At 40.7% G+C, this 26729-nt stretch overlaps 1 protein-coding gene across 2 annotated transcripts in view; it reads left to right on the top strand.

Moving 5' to 3' along the window:
- Positions 1-26729, top strand: part of esamb (endothelial cell adhesion molecule b) — an 80133-nt gene that overhangs the window by 48972 nt on the left and 4432 nt on the right. The window contains exons 2-5 of one of the 2 annotated variants that reach the window (XM_051664818.1): positions 20591-20736; positions 22899-23100; positions 24361-24516; positions 25644-25688. In XM_051664818.1, the coding sequence (XP_051520778.1) occupies positions 20591-20736; positions 22899-23100; positions 24361-24516; positions 25644-25688 (549 nt within the window). The remainder of the gene's footprint in view (positions 1-20590; positions 20737-22898; positions 23101-24360; positions 24517-25643; positions 25689-26729) is intronic. The other variant, XM_051664819.1, reaches the window with a different exon arrangement.

The raw sequence follows: 26729 nt of genomic DNA, 5'->3' as shown, positions 1-26729 counted from the left end.
ATCATGGTTACTACAATATTACTATAATAAAACTACCTTTATATTAGTTTTTATTTATTAAAAATAGTAATAAAGAAAATATTAAGAGTGGAGTCAAGAAGTAGAATGGGAAATATAATACACCAAATGCAGAACCGAATCCGGGTCCTCTAGACACTGGCACACCAACGTTACACTCCATGCCATTGGAACGACACTATCAACGCAATTTGTTGTGTATTTCTATGTTGCCAATAGACTATTGGGGTTACATCTGAAAGCAAATAGTCACAAGCTTTGGGGCAACATTGGTTAATAGCAAATATTATCTACTAATAAAATACTACGACGGATAATGAATAACAAAGCTTGTAACCTACAGGTTTGAACTGCATAGCGTTTCTGGTTATCACATGTTCAGCGTAAAACTCATGTATTGAGACATATGTTATATAAATAATGTTGTCACAGTACTAACTTCCACCCTAATTAAAAATAGAAAATATGAGCTAGCCTAACGGCACATTAAAAGAAAGCACAGGTTTAGAGTTTTTGGAAGTCACATTTGTTTGAATATGCGGTCTAATGATGATTGCTCATAACGTCTGTGCATATGTATAAAAATACTCACAAATGATAATTCTCTCTAATGAAATGTGAATGAATAAATGCAAACAAATAACTCTCCAATGTGTAGATGCCTAATTCTGCAGTAAAGTCTTTATCATATGTCTTCATTGCAACGTCTAGCCAGAAAATAAATGTTTTTAAGTTTGTTGTTGTTGTTCTTTCTCCTCTTTTTAATTTTTTTATTGCGGTTGGCAAAACAAGCTTAACATGCCCTTACCGCCACCGTTTCATGCCAGGTTCGGATCAGTTTTTCAAGTAGGACTTCGGAGTCGGGTTTGTAATTAATGAAAAAATAAACACCAAACATATTTTTGTGCATGTCTGTTCTGTTTTCCCACAGTTTTCCTATGTAAACACATGCTGGACGATTGCGCCGTGTCTAGCTGTTTCTTCAGTGTCTCGCGCGAGACCGGTGTCCTGAAAATATATGCTACCTATCAGGATGTGCTACCAATGCTGTATTCACATAGTTTTAGGGTTGGGGTTAGGGTTTGGGGTAGGGTTAAGGTTAGGGTTAGGGCTTAGTACAGCCTCACACCATATCACACATCTGATAGTTATGCTGGTAGCACATCCTGATAGGTATTATCTGCCTGACAAGATGTGCTACCTAGGTTTTTAACACGTTTCATTCTGTTGTAGTACATACTGACAGGTTCCCTATCTGTCACTCACTCGATGTTGTGTCGATGTAGTGACACTAGGGGTCACTCTTGGGAGCCCGAGACACCTCTGGTCTTTGATAAAAGGCCAATGAAAATTGGTGAGTGGTATTTGCATGCCACTCCCCCGGACATGCGGGTATAAAAGGAGCTGGTATACAACCACTCATTCAGATTTTCTCTTTGGAGCCGAACGGTCATGCTCATTGAGCTGAATACTACTGTTCATTCACCTCTGCTGGATCTGACGGCGCATTTCAGCAGCTTCTCCCTCCTCTGCACTGGTGCACTGCAGAGAATGCCCCTGGGCGGTTCGGCAGAAAAAACTAGAGAGTATATTTTCTGAAAGAGCTTTTCCCCTCTAAAAGAGTATATATTTCTCTAAAAGAGCGCACACATGGAACGTCTTTTTAAAGACGCATCTTTTTAAAGATGCCTTTCCGATTGTGTGTTATTCCTGGTTGCGGTCGTTATCTCTCAACTTCGGATGGTCATGATCGCTGTCTTTCGTGTCTGGGCGCGACCCACACGGAGGCAGCGTTTGTGAATGGTTCATGTTCTCATTGCGAGAACATGACCATGGCAACGTTGCGGTTCCCAGCCCAGCAGCTCCCCGCCTCGGTCTTTCTACCTATGGGTATGAGGCCAGCGCGGCTAGCACTGGGGGCGATTTGGGGACCCCATTGGGATCGTCTCCGCCGGGTATCCCCCCGCGTACCTCCCATTCCCCAGCACGCTTGTCTGCCCCAATCGGGCTTCTGGATGAGTTGGCTGGCTCGTCTCACGGCGAGTCTGGCTTCTTGTTCGGAACCCATGAAGATGATGAGCTCTCGAGCACAGCATCGGAGAGCAGGCTTGTCCAGTCGGACGCAGAAGCCTCAGCTGGGCTTCCCCCTTCGGGGACGATTGCCCAGTCACAGGCCGATGCCGAACCTGGGAGGCCGCGAGCATCGTGTTAGAGTGGAACCCCCCGCTCTCCCCTGAACCCTCGCGGCTTGATGATTGGTTTCTGGGCTCGTGGCGCCGCTCAAAGCAGCCACGCCCCACTCCAGTGCCATTCTTCCCGGAAGTGCATGAGGAGCTGACGAAGTCATGGGAGGCACCATTTACTGCCCGGGCCCGACTCCGCAGTTCCCCCGCTCTCACTACCCTCGATGGCGGGGTGGCCAAGGGCTATATGGTGATTCCCCCGGTGGATAAGGCGCTCGTGGTGCACCTATACCCACAGAGCGCCGCCACCTGGCGCGGACACCCTAAGCTCCCGTCCAAGCCCTGTAGGCTCACGTCATCCCTGATGGCTAAAGCCTACAGTGCTGCTGGACAAGCCGCCTCTGCCCTGCACGCCATGGCTCTCCTGCAGGTCCACCAAGCCAAGGTGCTGAAAGAACTGCACGAGGGTAGTTCCACCCCAGATTTGATGCAGGAACTGCGCTCGGCGAAGCGACGAAGGTCATGGTGCGGTCTCTCGGGCGGACGATGGCCACACTAGTGGTCCAGGAGCACCACCTTTGGCTCAACCTGGTCGAGATGGGCGAGGCCGACAAGACACGGTTCCTTGCTGCCCCCATTTCCCAGGCGGGCCTATTCGGCGACACCGTCGAGGACTTTGCCCAGAAGTTCTCGACGGTGAAGCAGCAGACGGAGGCAATCCAGCACATCCTGCCCCGGTGCGGCTCAAGATCCCGCACCCCGTCTGCTCGTCGCCAAGGGCGTCCCCCTGTGCTGCGAGCCACTCACATCCCGGGGAACCTCAACACTGCTGTGGATGCGCTGTCACGGCAGGTTACCCTCAGGGGAGAGTGGAGACTCCACCCTCAGGTGGTCCAGCTGATTTGGAGTTGATTCGGACGGGCACAGTTGGACCTGTTCGCCTCCCAAGAATCCTCCCACTGCCTGCTCTATTACGCCCTCACCGAGGCTCCACTCGGCATAGACACGCTGGCACACAGCTGGCCCCCTGGCCTACGCAAATATGCGTTTCCCCCAGTGAGCCTGCTTGCACAGACCCTGTGCAAGGTCAGGGAGGACGAGGAGCAGGTCGTCCTGGTAGCACCCTACTGGCCCACCCAGACGTGGTTCTCGGACCTCACGCTCCTCGCGACAGCTCCCCCCTGGCGAATTCCCCTGAGGAAGGACCTTCTTTCTCAGGGACGGGGCACCCTCTGGCACCCGCGCCCAGACCTCTGGAATCTCCATGTCTGGCCCCTGGACGGGACGCGGAAGACCTAAGCGGTCACTCAGGCTAGGGCCCCCTCTACGAGGTGCCTGTATGCCTTTAAGTGGTGTCTGTTCGCTAAGTGGTGTTCTTCCCGACGCGAAGACCCCTAGAGATGCGCAGTCGGATCAGTGCTTTCCTTCCTGCAGGAGAAGCTGGAAGGGAGGCTGTCCCCTTCCACCTTGAAGGTGTACGTTGCCGCCATAGCAGCACACCACGACGCAGTCGACGGTAAGTCCTTAGGGAAGCACGACCTGATCATCAGGTTGCTAAGAGGCGCCAGGAGGCTGAATCCCTCCAGACTGCGCCTCGTTCCCTCATGGGACCTCTCCGTAGTTCTTAAGGGTCTACAGAGAGCCCCCTTTGAGCCTTTGCAGTCAGCCGAGCTTAAGGCACTCTCCTTGAAGACTGCCCTCCTGACTGCGCTCACTTCCATCAAGAGGGTAGGTGACCTGCAAGCGTTCTCTGTCAGCGACACGTGCCTGGAGTTCGGTCCGGTTTACTCTCACGTGATCCTGAGACCCCGACCGGGCTATGTGCCCAAGGATCCCACCACCCCTTTTAGGGACCAGGTGGTGAACCTGCAAGCGCTGCCCCAGGAGTAGGCAGACCCAGCCCTGTCGTTGCTGTGTCCGGTGCGCTCTTTACGCATCTATTTGGATCGCACGCAGAGCTTTAGAATCTCTGAGCAGCTCTTTGTCTGCTTCGGTGCACAGCGGAAAGGAAGCGCTGTCTCCAAGCAGAGGATCGCCCACTGGCTCATTGATGCCATAACTATGGCATATCTCGCCCAGAACATGCCGCCCCCGGTAGGGCTACAAGCCCATTCTACCAGAGGTGTAGCGGCTTCCTGGGCCCTGGCCAGAGGTGCTTCTCTAACAGACATTTGCAGAGCAGCGGGCTGGGCAACACCCAACACCTTTGCAAGGTTCTACAACCTCCGGGTAGTGGCACGCAACACAAGCGGATAAGCCAGGGATAGCTGGCCGGGTGTATCGCTTGCACATAGCGCCTTCCACCTCCCTTGGAGGTGAAGACGTGCGCCATTAATTCCCAGTAGTGTTCACAAATTTTGTTCCCTGGTTGACTTCCTCCGAGCCCTGTGGCAGTCGAGTCTTCGGAGAACTCCCTGTTGGCAAACTGCGTCTTCCTTGGGCAAAGCCCCTCTGCCCCTGTCTCCATGTTTGTAGTAACTCCTCCCCATTGGGCAGGATCTACCTTGAAGTCTCTCCACATGGTTGGAAAGACCATGTGACGTATTCTTCCACTTAAATATCCCCCCCTCTCTTGGGCGAGGTGTGGTCTCCGCAGTGTCTTCCCCTTGGGAGGGACACCCCCGACTAGACCTGGCGGCCCAGTCAGTTAAAAGAGGCCACGACTGGGTTAAGCCTGTCTCTATCTTTTGGGTAGTCGACTTGTCCCCAAAAAGGGCCATTCGACACTCATAACTATGTTGGGGGAGGTTACGTGTCGACCTGGTGTGCTGGCTATGAGGCACACAGTAGTCTGCCCACAATACACACCGCCAGTTCACGTAACACAGTTCAGCCAGTTGTGGCGTTTCGTATAGGGACCCCTAGTGTCACTACATCGACACAATGTCGAGTGAGTGACAGATAGGGAACGTCATGGTTACTTGTGTAACCTCCATTCCCTGATGGAGGGAACGAGACGTTGTGTCCCTCCTGCCAGAATGCTGAACTACCCGCTGAAATGGCCGGACCTTATATCGGCTCCTCAGCATAAAACCTGAATGAGTGGTTGCATACCAGCTCCTTTTATACCCGTATGTCCGGGGGAGTGGCATGCAAATACCACTCACCAATTTTCATTGGCCTTTTATCAAAGACCAGAGGTGTCTCGGGCTCCCAAGAGTGACCCCTAGTGTCAGTACATCAACACAACGTCTCGTTCCCTCCATCAGGGAACAGAGGTTACACAAGTAACCATGACGTTCTCCTGTGCTTCACAACATGTGCTACCCATGTTTTAATTTTACGTATCACTGTTTTTACTGCTGGTAGAATATCCTGAGCAGGTAGCACAGATTGTCAGAACACTGCCACTGTTTAAACACCATGTCAAGTTAAAAAGAACTTACATTTTCAGAAACGCATGTCGAGACACCTGCGCTTTGTTTCATTCTTTGCACTGCGTCTAGATTGTTTTTAGCGCAGGTGTCACAAAGATTCAACATTCTGAAAAAGTTCAGGCTGTAAAGAGGGGCCATTGCATTGTTTCATATTATTCCAGATTTTCTGCACCAAGCAAAGTTTCAGTGCATAAACGGTAAGTCAGTGCTTTTTTTCCGTTCTGCTCTTGTGTACTAAGGGGCTGCTGTGCTTTTTTATGTTTACTGTTTCAATACTGTTACGAATGTTGCCTATATGTTTACATAAAATATAGCCTATTGCAACAGTACTTGCTAGGAGAAGAAATAATAAAGATAGTGAGTAATTTCGGGTTGGGTTCGGGCTTACAGGTGCATCTCAAAAAATTAGAATATCGTGGAAATGTAAATTTTTTTCTGTAATTTAATTCAAAAAGTGGAACTTTCATGTATTCTAGATTCATTACACATCAAGTGAAATATTACAAGCCTTTTTTTTTTTTTATCTTGATTACGGCTTACAGCTCATGGAAATCAAAAATCCAGTATCTCAAAATATTAGAATAAAGAATTTATAATACAGAAATATCAATACTCAATACTTGGTTGGGGCTCCTTTTGCACGAATTACTGCAAATAATTATTGTTCAGTGGTCCAAAGTCCTCTTTTCAGATGAAAGTAAATTTTGCATTTCATTTGGAAATCAAGGTCCCAGAGTCTGGAGGAAGAGTGGAGAGGCACAGCTGCATTGACTCATCGAGAGTCAATGCAGCCATCTACCAGGAGATTTTAGAGCACTTTATGCTTCCATCTGCTGACAAGCTTTATGGAGATGCTGATTTCCTTTTCGGATTTCACGTGGAATCAAGTTTGGTGAACTTTGACAGGTGAATTTCACCACGTTGACCTGTGGGAAGTTGCTTGGTGGGGCAGTGACCTCTGTGTGGGTGGTGCTTCGTACACACATGCTGGTTTCACACGGGCTCAATGTCCGCCCATGTCATTTTTGCTGCGGAATTTTGCAGTGCGGAGGTATGTGTGACTGTGTCTTAAAGGTGTTTACATGCTACATGAGATCAGGGTAATGGGCAAAAAAAAAAAAAGTTTTTCTTACAATTGTTTTGCATTTACATGTTGTTGGCTTATTAAGCATAATCGGTTTAAGATGTATGTATCTGTGTATGCACACTAATATAGTATATCACATTGCACATCAGTGTCAGTAGAAAAAAAACCGTTATGGTTAAATTTGCATGAAAACTTTTGCAGTCTTGCTGTACAGAGAATCTGTGTGGACATCCTTGCAAATGAAAGAATTAGACCTATATTCTTAGCTCATTCTGACTTTGTATTTTGGTCGAATGGAAATAACTGAGCTTTCGGTGATCTAATGCCGCAGTATGTTGCGTCAATCTTATTTCCCTAAAAGTTTTATGTGAAAAATTTAACTAAAAATACGTTTTTAGCACATGAATAATGATACAGTATTGTGAGGTAAAATATCACAATACTTTGAAGTACTGATCCCCCCCTTCCCAGTCCTAATAGCGACATTCTAGTGTAAGACTTACTACAAGATTTGCAGAGTAATTGTTCTTATAAAGCTCTTGCTCTATACATAATTCAAGCCCGATCCATCTGCCTGTTGCATGAATTAATATTTTCTGCACAGATTTGGAGGAGATAGTGTCCATATTATGATGGTGCCACAGATGGCTGCTTTGGTGTGGAGCTCGCTAGAGTTTTTGTTACTTTTGTTTGTTTGTCATGTATTTTGTCACTCTTTCCTGATCAGTTTCACCAGGGATGAATGGCTGAATATTCAGCAGAGCATACCTGATAATGTTTGCAGGTGTTTGATTATTTAGACATTTTATTAGACATCTTAGTTGGAGGCGCAGCGGTGCTCTACAAGCGATCCAAAAAAACGCACGCGAGGGAAGTGAGCCAGCGCGCTTGTGAAACTTCGTCAACACTGCTTTAGGACTCCGTTGCCGAGTATTCATCTGGCGAATGTCCACTCCCTCGCCAACAAAACGGATGAACTGCTTCTGCTCACTGAAACAAATGAGGACTTTTCTAACTCTGTTGCTCTGTGTTTTACGGAAACCTGCCTGAGTGAAGCCATCCCGGACACCGCGTTAAATTTGCTGGGCTTTCAGCTGTTCAGAGCAGATCGCATCGCGGACTTATCGGGGAAAACGAGAGGTGGTGGAACATGATGTACAGCTGTAATAGCATTGAAGATGTGCTGTCCTAATTTAGAGGCGCTCTTCATCAACTGTAAGCCTTTCTACTCGCCGTGGGAGTTTTCCTGGTTTTTTCTGGTGAGTGTTTAGATCCCACCACAAGCATGCGTGAATGCAACGTTGCAACAGCTGGCTGATCACATCACAGACTTGGAGCAAAAACACCCAGACTCTCTTATCATTATTCTGGGAAATTTTAATAAAGCTAACATCACCTGTGAATTGCCAAAATATAAACAACACATTGCATGCCCCACCAGAGAAAGAAATATATTGGTCCATTGCTACACCACTGTAAAAGATGCATATCGCTCTGTCCCACGTGCAGCTTTAGGACTCTCTGATCACTGTCTGGTTCATCTTCTCCTGACCTACAAGCAGAAACTAAAATCAGCTAAGCCTGTAGTAAGGACTGTTAAGAAATGGACCAATGAAGCAGAGCTGGAACTTCAAGCCTGCTTTGACTGCACTGATTGGAGTGGTTTTTTTTTAGGCTGCAGCCACAGACCTGGACGAGCTCACAGATAGTGTGACATATATCAGTTTCTGTGAGGATATGTGCATCCCTACTAGGACATTTTTATCATTCAATAACGATAAACCATGGTTTACAGGAAAACTCAGACAGCTTCGTCATGCCAAAGAGGATGCTTACAGAAGTGGGGATAAAACATTGCACATCCAGGCCAGGAACACACTTAATAAGGAAATCAGTGTGGCTAAAAGAAGCTACTCTGAAAAGCTTCTTTTTAGCCAATGACCTGCAGCTATGTGGAAAGGCCTAAAAAGTATCACCAAGTACAAGACACCTCCCCCTCACTCTGTAGAGAGTCAACTAATGGCTGATGAACTGAATGTGTTTTACTACAGGTTTGAAAAGCCCAGTCTCACACCCCTCCCCTGCTCTGATCTTCACCTCACACACACACACACCAACACCTCCTGGAACCCCCTCCTCCCCCCTCCTGCTACTCAATATGAACTTATGATCTGTGAGGAGGATGTGTGCCGGGTCTTTTGGAAACAAAAGACTAGGAAAGCTTCAGGCCCAGATGGTGTTTCACCTGCGTTTCTGAAAGTCTGCACTGACCAACTGGCCCCCATCTTCACACAGATCTTTAAAAGATCACTGGAGCAGTGTGAAGTTCCCTGCTGCTTCAAGAGCTCCACCATCATTCCGGTCCCCAAAAACCCAAAATCACAGGACTTAATGACTACAGACCTGTCACTGTCATGTCTGTGGTCATGAAGTCGTTTGAGAGACTCGTTTTGCTCTGTGGATGATGCTGTCAATATGGGACTGCATTATATCCTGCAGCACCTCGACAGACCTGGGATTTATGCAAGGATCCTGTTTGTTGACTTCAGTTCAGCCTTCAATACCATCATGCCTGATCTTCTCTCAACCAAACTGACCCAGCTCTCCATGCCTACCCCAATATGTCGATGGATCACCAGCTTTCTGACAGATAGGCAGCAGCTACTGAGACTGGGGAAACTCACATCAGGGACCCTCACTATTAGCACTGGTGCTTCTCAGGGATACATTCTCTCTCCACTTTTCTTCTCCCTGTACATGAATGACTGCACTGCAAAAGACCCCACATCCCACATCCAGGCATAAGAATGGTTTTTACCCTCAGGCCATTTTCCTCATGAACAATTAAACTGCCTCAGGACTCCCCCATAGTGCAATGATGTAAATACGTATCTCATGTACATATGTAAATCCAAATATTTAATTCAATAACTGTACATACCCCTAAATTGCACATACATTACCACTGGCATGTATATGTCCTATTATTTGTATGTCTATTTATACTCTTACCTTGTTTTATATTCTGTCTCACTGTAATGTTCTGTGTGCACTTGTTTCTCCTGTCACTCAAAAAAAATCCTTGTGTACGTGAGAACAATTGGCAATAAAGCTCATTCTGATTCTGATTCTTCTCATATGCCGGAGGCTGTGGAGAGAGTAGCTTTGTGGAATGGCATCATTTTCTTTCCACGGACTTGAGTGGCAGAGATGGAGAGCCCTTCAGGCCTGTCATATTCAGGCTGATTGATGCTCTCCACAGTCTAGGCAGCACTCATTAGATTGATAGTGCTTTTCCAGGCCACCACACCGATCAAAACAAAAGCATCTGCATTGATCCAAGAGCAGACAGACATGTAAACAAATATAATGATTCTAGTTCAGCTCAGATTATTTAAAGCAAGGCAGCTTTTTATGGAAAATCTATATATCTGCCAGCACCATGGTGTCTACCAGTATTTTTATGATCAGCTATTGATTGAACTTGTAGAGTCTATTAACTCTATATACACTGAGGTATTATTTATATTGCCACAGTCCTTTAAAAGGTCAGTTGACAGCTTGGTTCATGATGACTGAGAGTAAAAAATTGTCACATTGATTTAAGACCGTATTTATGGCCGAAATTTTTTTTCTGACGTCCTGCAGTCATGCTATATTAGATTCTTCTATAATGTTCTGGCAAAAAATATGACCTCCGTTGTACAATGTGTTCTTTTTTAGAATAATATTTGTTATTATTGTGGAATGTGTACATCAAAGATAGAGAGAAGTGTGAACAGCTGAGAAAAGAGGATGCAAATTTAACATAATAGCAGTTTCAAAACTTAGAAAGGTGCTTACAGCATTTTAAGGCATAATGGGTACACTCACAACATGGAGATGCATTTTTTTGTCAAATTCTAAGGCAGAATTGCTTGTATCCTTTGCGGAGAAGGTAATCCCAGAATGCATTATGATAAACTCAGTAAAAAAATGTATCCAACATAGCAGATTATAAACATACTTATATTTCATTTAGTGCCAAAAAGTATGGTGCCTTGATCCCGCTATGGAATGAAAAAAATAAAATAGGCCATTCTGACTATACCTCACAATTCTTTATTTCTTGCAATTATAAATGTATTTCTCACAATTCCGAAATATAAATTCGAAATTGTGTGATATAAAGTTGAAATAAGAAATGAAGTCGGGGGGGGCCTGGGTAGCTCAGCGAGTAAATACGCTGACTACCACCCCTGGAGTCGCGAGTATGAATCCAGGGCGTGCTGAGTGACTCCAGCCAGGTCTCCTAAGCAACCAAATTGGCCCAGTTGCTAGGGAGGGTAGAGTCACATGGGGTAACCTCCTTGTGGTCGCTATAATGTGGTTCTCACTCTTGGTGGGGTGCGTGGTGAGTTGTGCGTGGATGCCGCGGAGAATAGCGAGAATAGAATAACGTGCTCAACAAGCCACGTGATAAGATGACGTGGAGGCAACTGAGATTCCTCTTCAGCCACATGGATTGAGGCGAGTCACTACGCCACCACGAGGACTTAGAGCACATTGGGAATTGGGCATTCCAAATTGGAGAGAAAAGGGGAGAAAAAAAGAAAAAAAAAGTATAGTAACTGCAAAATATAAATATAAAGAGATAAATTTAGCGCAATTGCAAGTTTATGTCATGCAATTGTGAGTTTATATCTCACAATTTTGACTTTATATCATGCAGTTGTGAGAAATAATGTCACAGTTGGGAATATATTATGTCATAAAATATTGATTATTGATCGGCACATTATTTTATCAATATATTTGTGAGGCATCAATATATTAAAATTAGCTGACATTTAAATTAGAAGCCTAATTTGTGTGCTTTCTATTCCCTCAGTTGGCCTCTGTTTAACAGTCTGGTGTAATAGCGTTGGGAGACCACAAGAGGATGATATAACATTGACTGATGCCGGTCGCAGTCACGATCACACACACACACTGATGCAGCGCAGCAGATGGCAATCCAAAGTTATGAAGGTTTTTGTACTTCTTCAAGAATGAACATAGTGACATTGATAAGTTTGCAGGTTAGTGTATGAAACTGGTGCAACTGCGCAAACTGAACCATTAGAAATGGCGACATTTATTATGCAATTTCTTTGTACGTAGCCTTACATAGGTCTTTCATTCAAGCTGTTAAACCACAAAATGACATATTTGTAACTGAAAAGACATTGTGTAGGCTATATAAAAGATACATATACACAATATATCATCCAGTATTGTCTAGAGTAAGTAATATTTGTTCTTTGATGATGATTTGGGTCAAATTTAATGGAAAACTATGCAAGTTGCATTCCGTGGCACTTTAGAATATTGATGCTGAACATTGGCGGTGTGTTCGTACCTTTGTAGAAAATAAATAGATGCAGCACCATATAAAGAGCAGAACGAAGGTGTCTCAAAATGCGTTTTTAACAGCTGAAGTTCTTACACGGCGTTTAAAACACATGGCACTCCTGCACGAGATGCTGAAAAAATAATGATACGGAGCGCAGCAGTCAAAGACGTCCGTTTAGCACATTATTATTACATAGTAAATCAACTGAAAAGCAGCATGGACAGATGCAAAAATGTGCCTTTTGAAGATACCAAGGCAGCTCACTATGTTTTTGGAAATGAGCTCCCATGTTAGGTCAAGGGTCTGTGTCCATATATGCATGAAGAATCGATCCAAACTTGAAAGGATTTAGAGGACCTTTGATGTGACAATTGCTTAAAATAGCACCAGAGATTAATTGATGTAATTCAGTTTAAAGAAGCCTTCCCAAATGTTTATTATTATTCAATTGCCATCTGCCAGAAAGCTCTTGCTTAAACTACAAACTCCTCTTTCAAAAAAACAGGGCATCTATATTTCCTCATATCAGCCCTTGCCCTTGCAAACTTCACTCAGTTTCACCATATACCGCTGACCCTGCTCTCACCACTCAAGGTAAACCCTCCAATAATTAACCCAGTGATCCCTCAACAAGAGTCTGAAATGAGATGGAGAGGGTCGGTCGTGCCCAGCATCGCCCGTACCTCAGTTAAGTGCTTTGTCATTTGCAGCTGCCCAAGATTAGCAGGTATTTTAAAGGCTGGCTCATATCGCTGGAGCTAAAGCTTTATCAGAAGACCCTTGAGAGCCAGAGACAAGCAAAAGAGGAGAATATATGAGAAGACAGTGGGTCTCTGTTTAATGAGAGAGGGCGATTTATTTTTTTATTTTTTTTCATGAAGGATTTTTTTCCCAGGCATTTGATAAAAGCTGCTTGGCTATTTTCGAGAACCCTCGGATGCATTGGGAGTTTTCAGTCCTCCCATGCAGCGTATAAATTGACAATGAGCCTTTAGATGGCGGTCGACAACCTATGGCACCGATTAACCTACGGAGGTATAATCACTAGCACGCAAGCAACAGTGAGAGAGAGGAGTTTGTGTTTTATTTATATGAAGATGATTATGGTATCTGATGATATCTGCAATTCTGACTCCCTTGAATGCTCATGAGGGTCAGTGACATTAATAAATACTTAGTTAACCCTCTATTGCTGTTACCACTGAAGATCCAGCAGAGCTGTTACTGGGTCAAATTGACACTACAAGACAAATCACAGCTCAAGAGTCCCATTTTGCTGTTTGGGAATGGGTGTATGTGAGAGACATTATGGCGGTGAAAGCATTTTACTTTGCCATGTTCAGATCACATCTGTGGAGGATGTCAATAAGTTTAAGGCTGACAAATTGATGTAGAGTTTAAGTAAATCGATGTCAAAGTCTAAAATGGATCAAAATCACCTGCAAGGGTTAAATCTTTTTTCTTTCTTTTTTTCTTTTTTTTTTTTTTTTAACTCATCTAGATCATCTTGCCTTATCTGGCAGGATTTTGCTGCCCTCGATAGGTGGTGTTCTGTAACTGCAACAATCCATACTGAGTTGTCTGTTTCCATCCATTAGTGAAGATTTTGAATTCATGGCCTGATAATTTTCATCTCCCACAAGTGTTGCTTTGGAACAGTACATCCCATCCATATGTGTCCTGCTGACTACCCCAAATACTATTGTGTACTTTATTTTTTGGAATAGCATCCTCAAAGGAATAGATCAGTAGGGACCATTTTAAGCCAACAGTAGCTGACTGTAAAAGCAGTACAAACTGGGTATAGCTTGTTTATTTAGGGAGTAGTTACCCAAACCTCTACTGTCATGTTGGAGAAAAATCGCCATTGGCTAGAAAATTTTTGTTTTTACTCACCAGACTTTTGACAACATGTAAGCGTAATGCAACTGAAAAAGATATTAAGCAAACCGAGAAAGGGGGCCTCTTCATATATATGACTTCACGCAATATAGTATATTGTACATTTTATTTTTTATATTTTGCCTTATAATTTTAATCATATTTAACTTTTTAAAAATTTCACATTCTATCAATTTTTATGATGTAATGAAATTGCATTTTTAATAATAATACAAGCTGTTACACATCTTTAACAAATAAATTCACAAGGTTGGAACCTAATAATGAAAATTAGGACTGTTACAATTATGAAATTTGGCTGACGATTAATTGTTAAACAAATAATTGCTATTATGACGATTAATTGTCTGTTTTAGGTCTTTCACAAATATGATGATTAATTATCATACAACAAAGTAATTTATACAAATTTAGCTTGGTTCATATAATAAAATAAGTATATATGATTTCCTTGTCAGGCTTCAAAAACATATGAATGACAATCAAATCTAAAATATAAAAGTATATATTTTAAAATAATTAAAATAATGTTTTCATTATCAAAAGATTTCTAAATAAATAAAATATATTTCTCTTATTTGTCAGATTTATTCTTGGTCCATTTTACTTTTTCACACTGTATTTAACTTTTTTATTTTGTTTGTTTTGAAATCCAACCTGTATAGCTATTTTATATATATATATATATATATATAATGCAATAGTAAAATATTTCTGCCTTAAATTCTTAACTTTCACACATTATTTTAAGGCTCTCCCCCGATTAACTCACGAGCCCTTATTTCTCATGAAGGAAGACTCTGAATTTCATGTTCTTGCATTTTCTCATCTCCACAGAAATAGAGGTAGTCACTGAGTGTCATTAACAGTTTGTAAATGAACCCTCAGTGACATCGGACATTTGCCATTACATGGTCGTTAAATTGAAGTGAAACTGGAGCGCTTTACGTTCACTATTTAATTAATAAATTTATACCTAATTTATATTTTTGCTGGAGTTTGGCACAAGCCTCTGTAGATGGCGCGCACATCAGAGCGCTTGAGGAGCGGTGCATCTTCACGCGCTCTCAAGAGAGGTGGGGGTGGGTTTTATGAGATGCCGGAGTTCAACTGAATGAGACACAAATGTGTTTTCCTGCGTGCTCATGAGACACAGCATGCATGGAAAGACGAGGCTGAATCCATCTTCTTAATCACCTGCTTTTTGTTCAGTAAAAGGGTCTTGGTGTTTCGACACTACACAACTAGCATGTGAAATGTTCATATTTACTCGCCAGTGGCTAATAACAGACATATTTTAGTCGCATTGTGTGAAATTTACTCACATATGTGAGTGATTTACTTGCAGTGTAAAGGGCTGTCACCCAAAAATTGTATTTCTGCCATCGCAACCCTCATCTTGTTGCAAAACGTTCTTCTGTGAATGACAAAAAGATGTTGAGATGACAAAATGTTAGGGACTGAAAAAAAAAAAAAAACTTTAAATTAGGGTCAAGATCTACAATTTTTTTTAAAAGAGTTCACCAGGTTTTCACTTTTCCTAGTCCCTTTGGCTTTGTATGAAAATGTACGTGCATGTTTGTCACTGATGTGTCCATGTCGGCTCCCCACCTTGTCGCTGCATGTATCTGTCTGGAGCAGCACAGATGGATCCAGAGCTGGGGATTAAGGAAGATTTTCCTTGATTTAATAAACTACTACTATAGCTCAGAAACGAGGGATAAACCTGGGCACACAGTCAGTTGCTGAGCGCAGCATGTCAGAGAGCCGCCACACATCGGGACGACGCTCTCTTGAGCCCAGGCGACGCATGTCCTACTTACGCTCCCTCCAAACTCCCCATGCTGGGACGAAGGGTAAAAATTGAGCTTTTACCACTAAAAAGATTAGGGGTAGGCAAAGTGCAAAGCAAATCTGGCAGACAGAGACAAGTACAGTACTGGTTATAGTAATATCATGATTGAATCAGATGATAAGAATTGGGATTTAAATGAAAACTACTATTCCGCTGGGAGTTTACAATTTTTGACCTTTAAGGTCAGGTCATCTTGCTATTTGCCCTCGGTTCTCTTGGATTATGTTCAGTGATTGGGTACTGATACATATGACTTTACTATCATATATCATTTAATAATCTGCACTTTAATCTATCAGAGGAAATCATTGTATATACTTTTTGTGCTACAACTCTACATATTCATTCAGTTAGGTATATTGTATGAATATAAAATGTATAGTTGAATGGTGTGATTACTGGTAAAATGGGAGAACTGGTCAAATGGGACACTTAAAAGGATAATTTAGCCAAACATCCTCATGATGTTTCAAACCTGTATGACTTTTGTAACTCTCTTGAACTTTTTACTTTGTTTTTATAAACTTATTAAATGTTTTATTAAATTATAAAAATACAATAATAAATAATAAAATGTGTATGTTTTATATGTACATACACTCACTGAGCAATTTAGTAGGAACACTGTGGTCCTAATAAAGTGCCTGACGTGATCTTCTGCTGTTGTAGCCCATCCGCCTTAAGGTTCAATGTGTTGTGCATTCTGAGAAGCTATTCTGCTCACTACAATTGTACAGAGTGGTTATCTGAGTTACAGTAGCCTTTCTATCAGCTCAAACCAGTCTGGCCATTCTCCGTTGACCTCTCTCATCAATAAGGTGTTTCCATCAGCAAAACTGCCACTCACTGGATGTTTTTTTTTTTTTTTTTTTTTTTTTTTTTTTTTGTGGCACCATTCTGAGTAAACTCTTGAGACTGTTGTGCGTGAAAATCTGCATGATTTTATGCACTGGACGGCTGCCACATGATTGGCTGATAAGATAATCACATGAATAAGTAGGTGTACAGGTGTTCCTAAAAAAGTGCTCATTAAGTGTATATATATATATTTATAGGATATGTTACTCAAAAATGTTCAGATATTATTAATATAACTCTGTGAAATGAAATAAGGAGGAACGTGGTTATTTTTTAGATCACTTTCCTGTCAGATCCTTTATCTGGGAGGTTTAAATATTGTTCTGTGAGAATGTGAATGAAGACAAGTCAGCGGTGAAAGTGCTTGTGAAAGGAGCCACCGGTTACATCATCCTTAAGTCTGAATGAGCCCGAAAAAATGTGTCAAAAGATTGAGCTGGAGGATTGATGGAGGATTATAGAGCTAGTCCACATCCACAACAGAAATAAAAATAAGCGAGAGATGGGCGCAGTCTCATGAGCAATATTAAAGAAGCATCAGCGCAGCGTTCAGCCTAAAACAAGATACTAGAGGCTTTACGTCACAGTCATGCTCTCTCTAATTCTCCCTGTTGAGATTAGTTTAATTCTGAAAGTAAAGGTTATAAAGCAGCAGTGCAGCTCAGCAGAGCTCGGTCGCCACATTTCTCTTTGAGTCTGTGAGCGAGAGACCCACCACCAAACTGGCTGACCAGGACAGTTGGGAATGCTGGGATCAGTTGATCCACCTTCAGCTGAGCAGCTCAGGAGACTTTCTGCCCTGTGAGTGGGTGCCACTGGGTGTATTTGAATTTGAATACTCGTGTCATTTTGCATGTTTTAAAGTTTAATTGTTATTGAGAAGTACTTTGTGCTGAATCTATTGAATTCAAATCATACCACAGCTACGTGTTTCATTAATTTGGAGGTATTTCTACTTAATATTTGCTATGTTTACTACTTACTATTTACTCTTTGCTTCTTTGAGGATATGTATTATCATCTTAATAATAGGATATTTCACTAAACATGAAAATTTTGTCATCATTCACTCACCATCATGTTGTTTCAAATCTATTTGACTTTCTTCTGTGGAACACAAGATGTTAGGCAGAATGTTAGCCTCAGTCACCATTCACTTTCATCGAATTTTGTTCCAAACAATGAAAGAGAATTATGACTTTCAGTCAATTCAGACAACAAAATTTTCATTTTTGGGTGTACTAGGCTGACCCAGATAGCAAACAAGCATTAAAAACTATATTAAGTCAAAGTTGATGCGTCAACATTAATGGCATTGAATTAACATTACAATCTGATGTTAATTCTACATAACTTTTGTTGAAAAAGCATTGAAATATCAACAAAAATTCAAGAAAGTTGTTGAAAAAAATATATAAATTAAAAAAAAAAAATTCACATGGATTCTAGAGTTTATTTATCTTCATCACAATGTAATAACATTTAAAAAAAGGTTGTTGCTGGATGCACTGGAGGAACTGCTGCCAAATTAAAAAAATATGAAGGCCATTAGCTGAATGAAGGCATCTAAAACAGAACACATCAAAGAGAGAAAAAAAACTTTGGACAATGGAATAATATTAATCTTAAGTGGAATATTGGTTTGTACAGTCCAGCAGGGTCACATTTTGACAGATTGATCATGTAGGCTAGTCCAGTCCTGGGTACCCAAAGTCCTGCACATTTGGGATGTCTCCTTTAACAAACATACCTGATTCAACTCATCTATTTATTAGAGGCTCCATGGCTTGAATTGGGTGTTCCAGATAAGAAAAACATCCATAATGTGAAGTCTGTGGGAACAATATTTACAACAATATATTCTTTCAATAGATTCTTTAAGCGGTCTCTGGTATTTTTGCAAGAATATTGCTACACAAGGCTAAAGGCTACACCTGCTATCAAAAATATATTTTCCACCTCATTGTATTAAGAGAAAACACAAGATAAAAAAGTTTTTCTATACACTTGATGATGTTACACAGTACAGATTGTGTTGTTTTTGTAAGAGAATCCACGTAAGATTAAAATTTGCATTAATCGGCCAGTAGTTATTCATTCTAATAATTGATAACCCTATTAGCAAAATAATCATTAGTTGCAGTCATACATGAAAGTCTGGCGGTGTAAAATTATGGTAAAAAAATAATTTGGAATACTGAAATTCACTGTTGGCTAGCTCACCTAGCAATACCTAGTCACAACATAATTTTGGTATTTGATATTACTTCATACAATGCAGGACATAAACAAACTTTTAAAACTATTCACTAATAATCAGTATGCAACAATCCATCACTGAAACACTGCATTTTGCAGATTGTAATACAAATTAAATCCTTTCCTTACCTGTTATAACTGCAAGGATGTGAGATGCTGATTGGTCCTTTCCAGATCCCAGATGATCACACAGTCGACAACATATCAATGTTCATTCAATGTCACTCTGTCATGTGGTGCTTTTCATTTCAGTAATTGTGTATCCTTATTTTTTCTTTGTCTTTTTCTTTCTTTTTCTTAACTCTTCCCTCATAAGACAAGAGGGGAAAAATGCAAGGATGCTATTTAAAGAATGAAATCACAGCACTACATGTGTAAAATTTTATATCCTTGCTTACTCAAGTGTCTCTTCTAAGTGATGTCAATCACAAAGACTTTGCACAGAATCATTACCTCTGCACTTTAAGATATCTGCCATAATATTGTTTAAACTTTCCTAATGAAGACATTCCTACATCAACTACAAATCAATAGGTGTGTTCGACTTCATGCAGCACAGCGCAGACCGATTGGCGCCGGACTTGAAGCAGTGCATGTCGGTTAGAAATTTTTTCCAACTGTAAACAGCAATTCGAGAACAGCAGCCTCGCTCAACCGGCGCAGTTGCCACAAAGCAGCTGCACAAGCTTTGATGATGACACAACTTATTCATGATTGGCCAGACTCACCGTTGACATCGGTAACGTGTGTTTCATGGGCTGAGTTCGCAGTGGCATACTTCACATATTACTCTTACAACTTCTGCAATGTCAGTCTATAGCAGAAATAGTAAGAGTAGTATGGTAGTATGCCATTACCAAGGTGTTTATTCTAACACCTTCTGTTTCACTAAACTCTCACAAATCTGTGTTCTTATAACAGTACATCATGTTTATATAATTATGTTTATCATAGTGATATTAGGTTTATTCATAAAACACAATTCAAAATTATTAAAAATACTGACTCCTTTATTGATATTAAAATAATATAGGCTTTTATTGGACTTTCTTCTTGTACACACAGCAGGACCCGTATTAAGCAGCACATAACCTTTTCAAATGAATAATGTTTCTGGTTATTATATGTAAAATTCAAACCTCTGTCTGTCTGAATTCCACTTCGTCTGCAATAAAGAAAACAAACATTGCATGGTCTTCCCTCTTCCGTCACTGACGTAGGTTCAGCAAATGATGGAAGCGCAAAGAGGTGCAGTTCAAGTTGAACACACCTAATAGTTCAGTGCCACCACCCATATTTGCTGCTGGCTTTCATCAAAATTTCAGTGTTGATCCAACATACTTTTAACGTTGAAATTTCGATCTCAACCAAAATGATGATTTGGATGAAAAATCTACATTGTATCAACGTCACCTTGCTATTTGGGAACACTTTAATGCTGTCAATCAGAACTTGTTTTCTTTCTTGTTTTTTGGACCTGAGGGGCTGTAGAGGTTCCTATCTGAGTACTTTCAGGTATTTGGATGTATTAGGACATTTTCTTGTGTAGGATTATGATTATTTTAATGTACAATACAATCATGTCACCTTTAAGTCAAGCTCTGTTCCTGTACCTGTCCTCTAAACCCCAGAATACTGTAAGTCCCATCACTCAGCTGTGCTTTTCTGCTGTCACAGGTGATTCTCAATGGGTGGAGATTCCACGGAAAGACATGGAGGTAGTCATGGGCCAAATGGTTGTTCTGGAGGCCTGGTACACCCCCACTACTCCCATAGATAAGAACACAGTCATCTGGAACTTCATGGCCAATGAATCCAAACAAGTGAGTTACTTTTGGAACTAATGTGATGGGAAAAGTAGTCTTAAGACTGAAACATACTCTACGCAAGTACCTGTACAAGAATGCAGACACTTCTAACTACGAAAGCTCGATTTTGTGTGTTGCTGCATTCCAAAATGTGTTAGGCCACAATTTATACCACAACGGAAGTATGTGTCGCATTCTCAACGTTGCCAAAATGGGTGCTATGGCAGACTTTAGTGTGAACTGTCTTCTTCTTTGGTGAGTTTTCTCTTTCAAGCCAACTTCTGTTGGGGCAGAGCTACAATTGTAATAATTTAATTGAATTTAACAACACATCCAGTTTAACGGCACAGACGTTAACGCAAGAATGCACTTTAAGCATGTTCAGCCGTACCACACGTTGGCCAAGTGTGTACTTACATAAAGTACATTTCTGACCTTACTGTCAAGCCAAGCAACATCGCAACTTTCAAATTGTAACTCTCAGTGGTTTTTAATGTGGCTCATCTAATCATATTTATAAAGTATTACCTTTTTGAGTCTTTTTGTTATTAACTCAAGTGTTTTAAAATGTGAAGCAGCTGCTTTTAATAAGATGAACTTCATTTGTGAAGCATTTCATTGACTGGATTATGAAAGATAAAAAGTTTACATGTTTATGTAATGTATAAAACATTTTTTGGGTTGAATTCCTAGCAAACATAACTTGATATAAAATTGCACGTACTGCCTACCCTTAATGTCACAGATCTCCAATGCACTTTCAGATGAGGACATTTGTGCAGTTTTCTGTATTTGTGAGTTTGATAGGGGTCGACAGTCACAACATTTTCAAGTGTGGGCACAGAGGTTTATCGGAGCTTCTAGAGATCACTTTGATCGCCTCAAAACAGATGACCAAATTGTCAGAGCCATGGCCTAGCGGTTAAGCACACATGCTTGAGACACATTTGGAAAATATGAGTTTGAGTGTGGTTTGTTTTCGTGCTCTGATTCTGTTCTCCCCTCTTCTCCCCATAATTTCCTATCCTCTCTCAACTGTTGCTATGAAAAAATGGCAAAAAAGTCCTCCCATTTAAAAAAACAAACAGATTACATGGGAGAACAATCCGTTAACTTCTTATAGCACACCAATATGTTAAAGGAACCTGACACATCAGACCCACCTCCCATCCGCATCCTCTGTGTCAGGTTCACTTAACAGATGGGGTTAGATTTAATATCATAGGAACGGTATGGAAGACTTAAAAGGTCAATAACTGCTTATGAAAAATACAAGTGATGAATTGGATGGACGGGTGGGAAGTGGATTTACTCGAGGTGTTATCACAGAAGGTTTAAGATTGAGATGTAAATGTCAGCTAATACACCCTCAAGGCGTGATAATGGGCTGGACATGCGAGCCAGCTATCACATGCATGATATTTGTGGTGCTTATCATAATCTGTATAGTTTCTCTTGTTTCCCGTTGCCTGCTAGCTTATCGAAAATGAATGGAAAATCAGCCTAAAATTCAAACTTGACCATCTGCACTTGCATCTGAGGATTATCTGTATGATGAGTTTACCTCTGTCATGTCATTCGCTCGCTGGCACCAGAAGCCTTTCTTTTTAATGTTCTTAATCGTGTGTGCTGGCTGATATTATTCCTGGAATTAATCAGCCCTGTTTGTTAATGTTCGTATGCACAGGCTGCATGAATATGTTGTTAAACCACTTTTTCGTTGAGTGTAGGGTCAGCAGTGGTCATTCAACAAGCAAGGTTGATTTGGTTTTTTGTGTACCTTTAAAGAGATAGTTCACCCCAAAATGAAAATTGTATCATCATTTACTCACCCTTATGTTGTTTTAAACCCATATAGACTTTCTTTCTTCTGTGGAACACAAAAGGAGTTGTTTGGCAGAATGTTAGCCTCAGTAACCATTCACTTTCATTGCATCTGTTTTCCACACAGTAAAAGTGAATGGTGAATGAAGCTGTCATTCTGCCTAACATTAACCCCTAAGAAGCATGTCTGCTCGCTGTCTGGTAGGCATGAACCTAAACCAGCCTAATAATACATTGACATTAAGATCAACTAGTTGACTAGTTGTTCAGACAACCCACTGTTGATTTGGTAAATGTAGTTTTGCCCATCCCTATTTGGCTGTTAACGTGTCTCTGTGTAATTTGCGCTGCAGATCATCTCCTACACAGCAGGACAGATTGGCATGGGCAGCACTGAGTTTCGGAAGCGGGTGGGCTTTACAATGTCCATGCCCTCCGCCAACCTGTCTATCTACATCAACAACACACAGGAGTCGGACTCAGGACGCTACCTTTGTAATGTTATCATCCCTGGAGCTCCAGGACTTTCTGGGGAACTACGCCTCAATGTTAAAGGTAAATCGTCAATCATTCACCATTCAGCACTGTCTATCACTTGTTTGTTTGACAGTGTAAAGAGAGAACATTGATATTTTATTGCCAGTGTAGAAAATAAACATTGTAACACACAAGTCAAATAATTTTAATTTGTATAGGTTTTTTATTTGTGCTTTTCCAAACACATTGTTACAAAGCAGCTTTACAGAAAATCAGCTGTAATGTCTGTAACATTTCCAACAAACCAACACTCCTGGAAACATAAACAATTTGATAAGAAAAAAATCTGACTTTCTATTGCTTGGTATTATTTAAAATTTCACAACATAGTCCTGCTGTCCACATATTCCAAAATATTTAGGAAAACTCTTTGGTCTACATTTTTTTTTTTTTTTAGTTTCTTAGGGGCTACTAGTTACAAATGAAAAAAGGAAATGGAAAATACATGCAGCAGCCATGCTCAGATCTCAGGAGGTTAAAGGTTTTTTTCAGCTTCATGTAACTCTTTCTGATTAAAAAATAAATAAATAAAAAAATTTATATTTTGTATTTGAAAATACAATAAAAACTGAATGCATACTTTTTTGCTGAATAAAGTCACACACTTCATAAAAAAAAGTAAAGACCTTTTTGTCACTGTTCTGTTTTCTGTATACTTTCTGTGTTAAAAAAAGAAATACGTTTTAATTACCGGTATATACTTTTAAAATATAAAAAATAGAACAAATAAAAAAGCGATTCTGATTGTAGGAGCAATGTTAATATGATAGCTCATCCAAATTTTTTAATTCTGTCATCCTTTAAGTTATTCCAAACCAGTACTTTTTTTCATCCATGAAACACAAGGATGAGGGGTGAGAGGATAGTGATTGTGACTGTCAAGCTCCAAAAGTTGTCTTCATCACTCATGCCCTACAATTCAAGTCTTCTGAAGCTGTTCGATAGCGTTGTGTTAAGAACAGACTAAAATCTTCCACCTCACCAATACTAACCTAGAAATATCAGGATATTTAAAAATTGTGTTTTCCAGGCCTGTAAAAGTCATGGAAATGAATAAAAATATGAAAGTCCTGGAAAAGCCATGGAAATTACTTTTTTTTAGTAGCAATTTACAATACAGTTAACATTTAACACAATAGTTATCATGAACTAACAATGAACAATACTTTCACAGCATTTATTCATATTGGTTCATTTTAATTTCTACATTACAGTATCTAATACATTTTATGTTTGTTCCTAAATATGTGATTTCTGATTTCTCTCTGGTTGTTTTAGTTCCTCCATCCACTCCTGTGTGCTCTATGACGGGACATCCTGTAGTGAGTGGCAATGTAACACTGAGCTGTAAATCCAGCTATGGCAAACCTGTTCCTCAGTACAAGTGGACCAAAGCAGCTCCTCTCTCTGAAGTTTTCTTCTTTCCCATGCAAAGTTAGTTTCCTGCATTTATAATCTCTCCTTTGGCTTCTCTTTCTGTATTTAAGAAACAAACACATTCATTAGCTTCTGTGGATTCGTTAACAGCCTAAGATTTCATTCACTAATTTTGATTTTACAGAAAAGTATGAACATTTTGTTGAATTTGTTGAATGGAATGATATATTTTGGCTGATTAAAATGTAGTTATGCCACAGTAGGAGTTAAAAGGACACACTAGACCACTTTTAAGTCTTTAAATAACAGAATTGTGTGCAAAATTTTCACATCCAACCCATTGTCACATGTAGCACAAAAAATACCTAAACAAGAACATGATTTTTGATACATCTTTCTAAAGTGTCTGAAAAGTATCCTTTCAGAAATCTAATTTTTAAACAATATAAAATACAAAAAAAAAGGTTTTCTTTTTTTTAATGTCATTATTGTTTTTTTAGAGCTTGTATTTGCTTTGGGGCACTTTATTAACTGTGTGAGATTGGTTATACGCTGTATATAGAAGAACAGCACAGACATCGTTTATCACTGATAATTTGGCGCATCTCTCCTCTTTTACTCTCTTTGGCCTGTGGAGAGGGGGAAATAGCTCCATTAACCTCAGAGCAGCCAGACAACGGATTCTCAATCAGCTTCTGAACACTGCAGGCTTTGACCTTGGCTCAGTCCCAGGAACCGTCTTACACTGAGGACTAAAACATTCCCACATGCACTTTCAGTCGTGTCCTTATGCAATGATAAAGCAGAGCATACTGAACATACAACAACAGGTTACAAAAAAAAAGAAATCACACATTAAAATCTGTTACATCTTTTCCAAATATATCATGATGATTTCTGTTGACATGTTTGCTCTGATCAGCACAAGTCTTTAGTGGAAATAGATGGCGGTGCCAACTGTTCACAAAAGTTGGCTTATACTTATCAGCCATGCAGCATATTTCCTCCTTGCTCCCTGGCACATGGGTCTCACTTTACACAGGAGTGTTTCTCCCAAACTGAGAATCCTGACGGAAATGAGATGCTCAGTATCTCTCCCCTCAGTAAAGATAATTTATCATGTTCTCCTGGTCATCGCTCTTCCTCTTACCCTCTTTCCATCACTCTCATCTGCGCATTCACAGAGTGGAGATCCTGCCCCCAGCCTGTGCTTGTGCTGGGCTACATGGGTAAGAGAGTAGACCCTTAGATAGAAAGAGAATTCCTTTAGAGACACTCTTTGAGCCACATTAGACGTGAGGTTGGCACCTGCAGTGCTGTTCAGTTTAGTCCACAACCCTTGTTTTCTTGTGCATGTCTTGAGGACAAAAATGATAAATCAGGTTTTTGTTTTTTTATAGATAACCTTTGTAAAGGCATTATGTTAAAGACGTGTGTAAGTTTTTAAATTCTTTCTTGTATCCCATGGTAATATGCAGAGTGAACGGTAAGTAATCAATTTGTAGGTTGATTTCACCTGTGAAACACTGTAAGGGGAATTCACTAAGAATTAATTGCACCCGTTAAAAGCGACGTTTTCACGTGCTGGTTTAGCGCCCGAATTCTGCAGATCATGCAACAGCGCCCACAAAATGACTGCTGAACACAATTTGCACGCACAGTTCCAATCTTGCGGTTCAATTCTGCACACTGTATAGCGGATCTGGAATCCTTTTGAAAACATGTATTATTTGTGCTGATCAGTAAGAGTACACTTTTGTAGAAATATTGGGATGAGAATTTCTATTCCTCTTAATGATTTTGATTCCTTTATGGTTCCAATAACGCTGCTTACTTACATTCGTTAAGAAATGGGACTATTCAACAGATTAATTGGTACCGATAGTTGCTTTTTGGAACTATCAGTTATCAGCAAAAATCTACAGTATGTTGATAGTTGGCAATAGTTTTTTCATAATTTCGTCATTTCAAAATATGAATCGGGCTTGTTTATACTTAAAAGTCCTGCATCCTGCGTTATGCACCAAATCGTCATTTTTTTCTGGTTATTATTGAGATTTTGGTTGAACAAAAAGCTACATTTGGGATTTTATTTATTGTGGACTCTTTGTCTTTGCTCACCATAGTAAAGAAAGAATAATATTTTTTTGATGTTTTAAAAATCGATTTTAAAAACTATCAGCCGATTAATCGGTTATCGGCCTTTTCCACCACCTTAGTTATCAGTATCGGCAAAATCCACTATCGGTTGACCTCTAAATGGGACTACA

The sequence above is a fragment of the Myxocyprinus asiaticus genome, chromosome 31 (assembly GCF_019703515.2).
Source record: "Myxocyprinus asiaticus isolate MX2 ecotype Aquarium Trade chromosome 31, UBuf_Myxa_2, whole genome shotgun sequence".
Taxonomy (NCBI): Eukaryota; Metazoa; Chordata; class Actinopteri; order Cypriniformes; family Catostomidae; genus Myxocyprinus; species Myxocyprinus asiaticus.
Note: the sequence above shows the minus strand (reverse complement) of the source record. Positions and strands in the feature narration are given on the sequence as shown.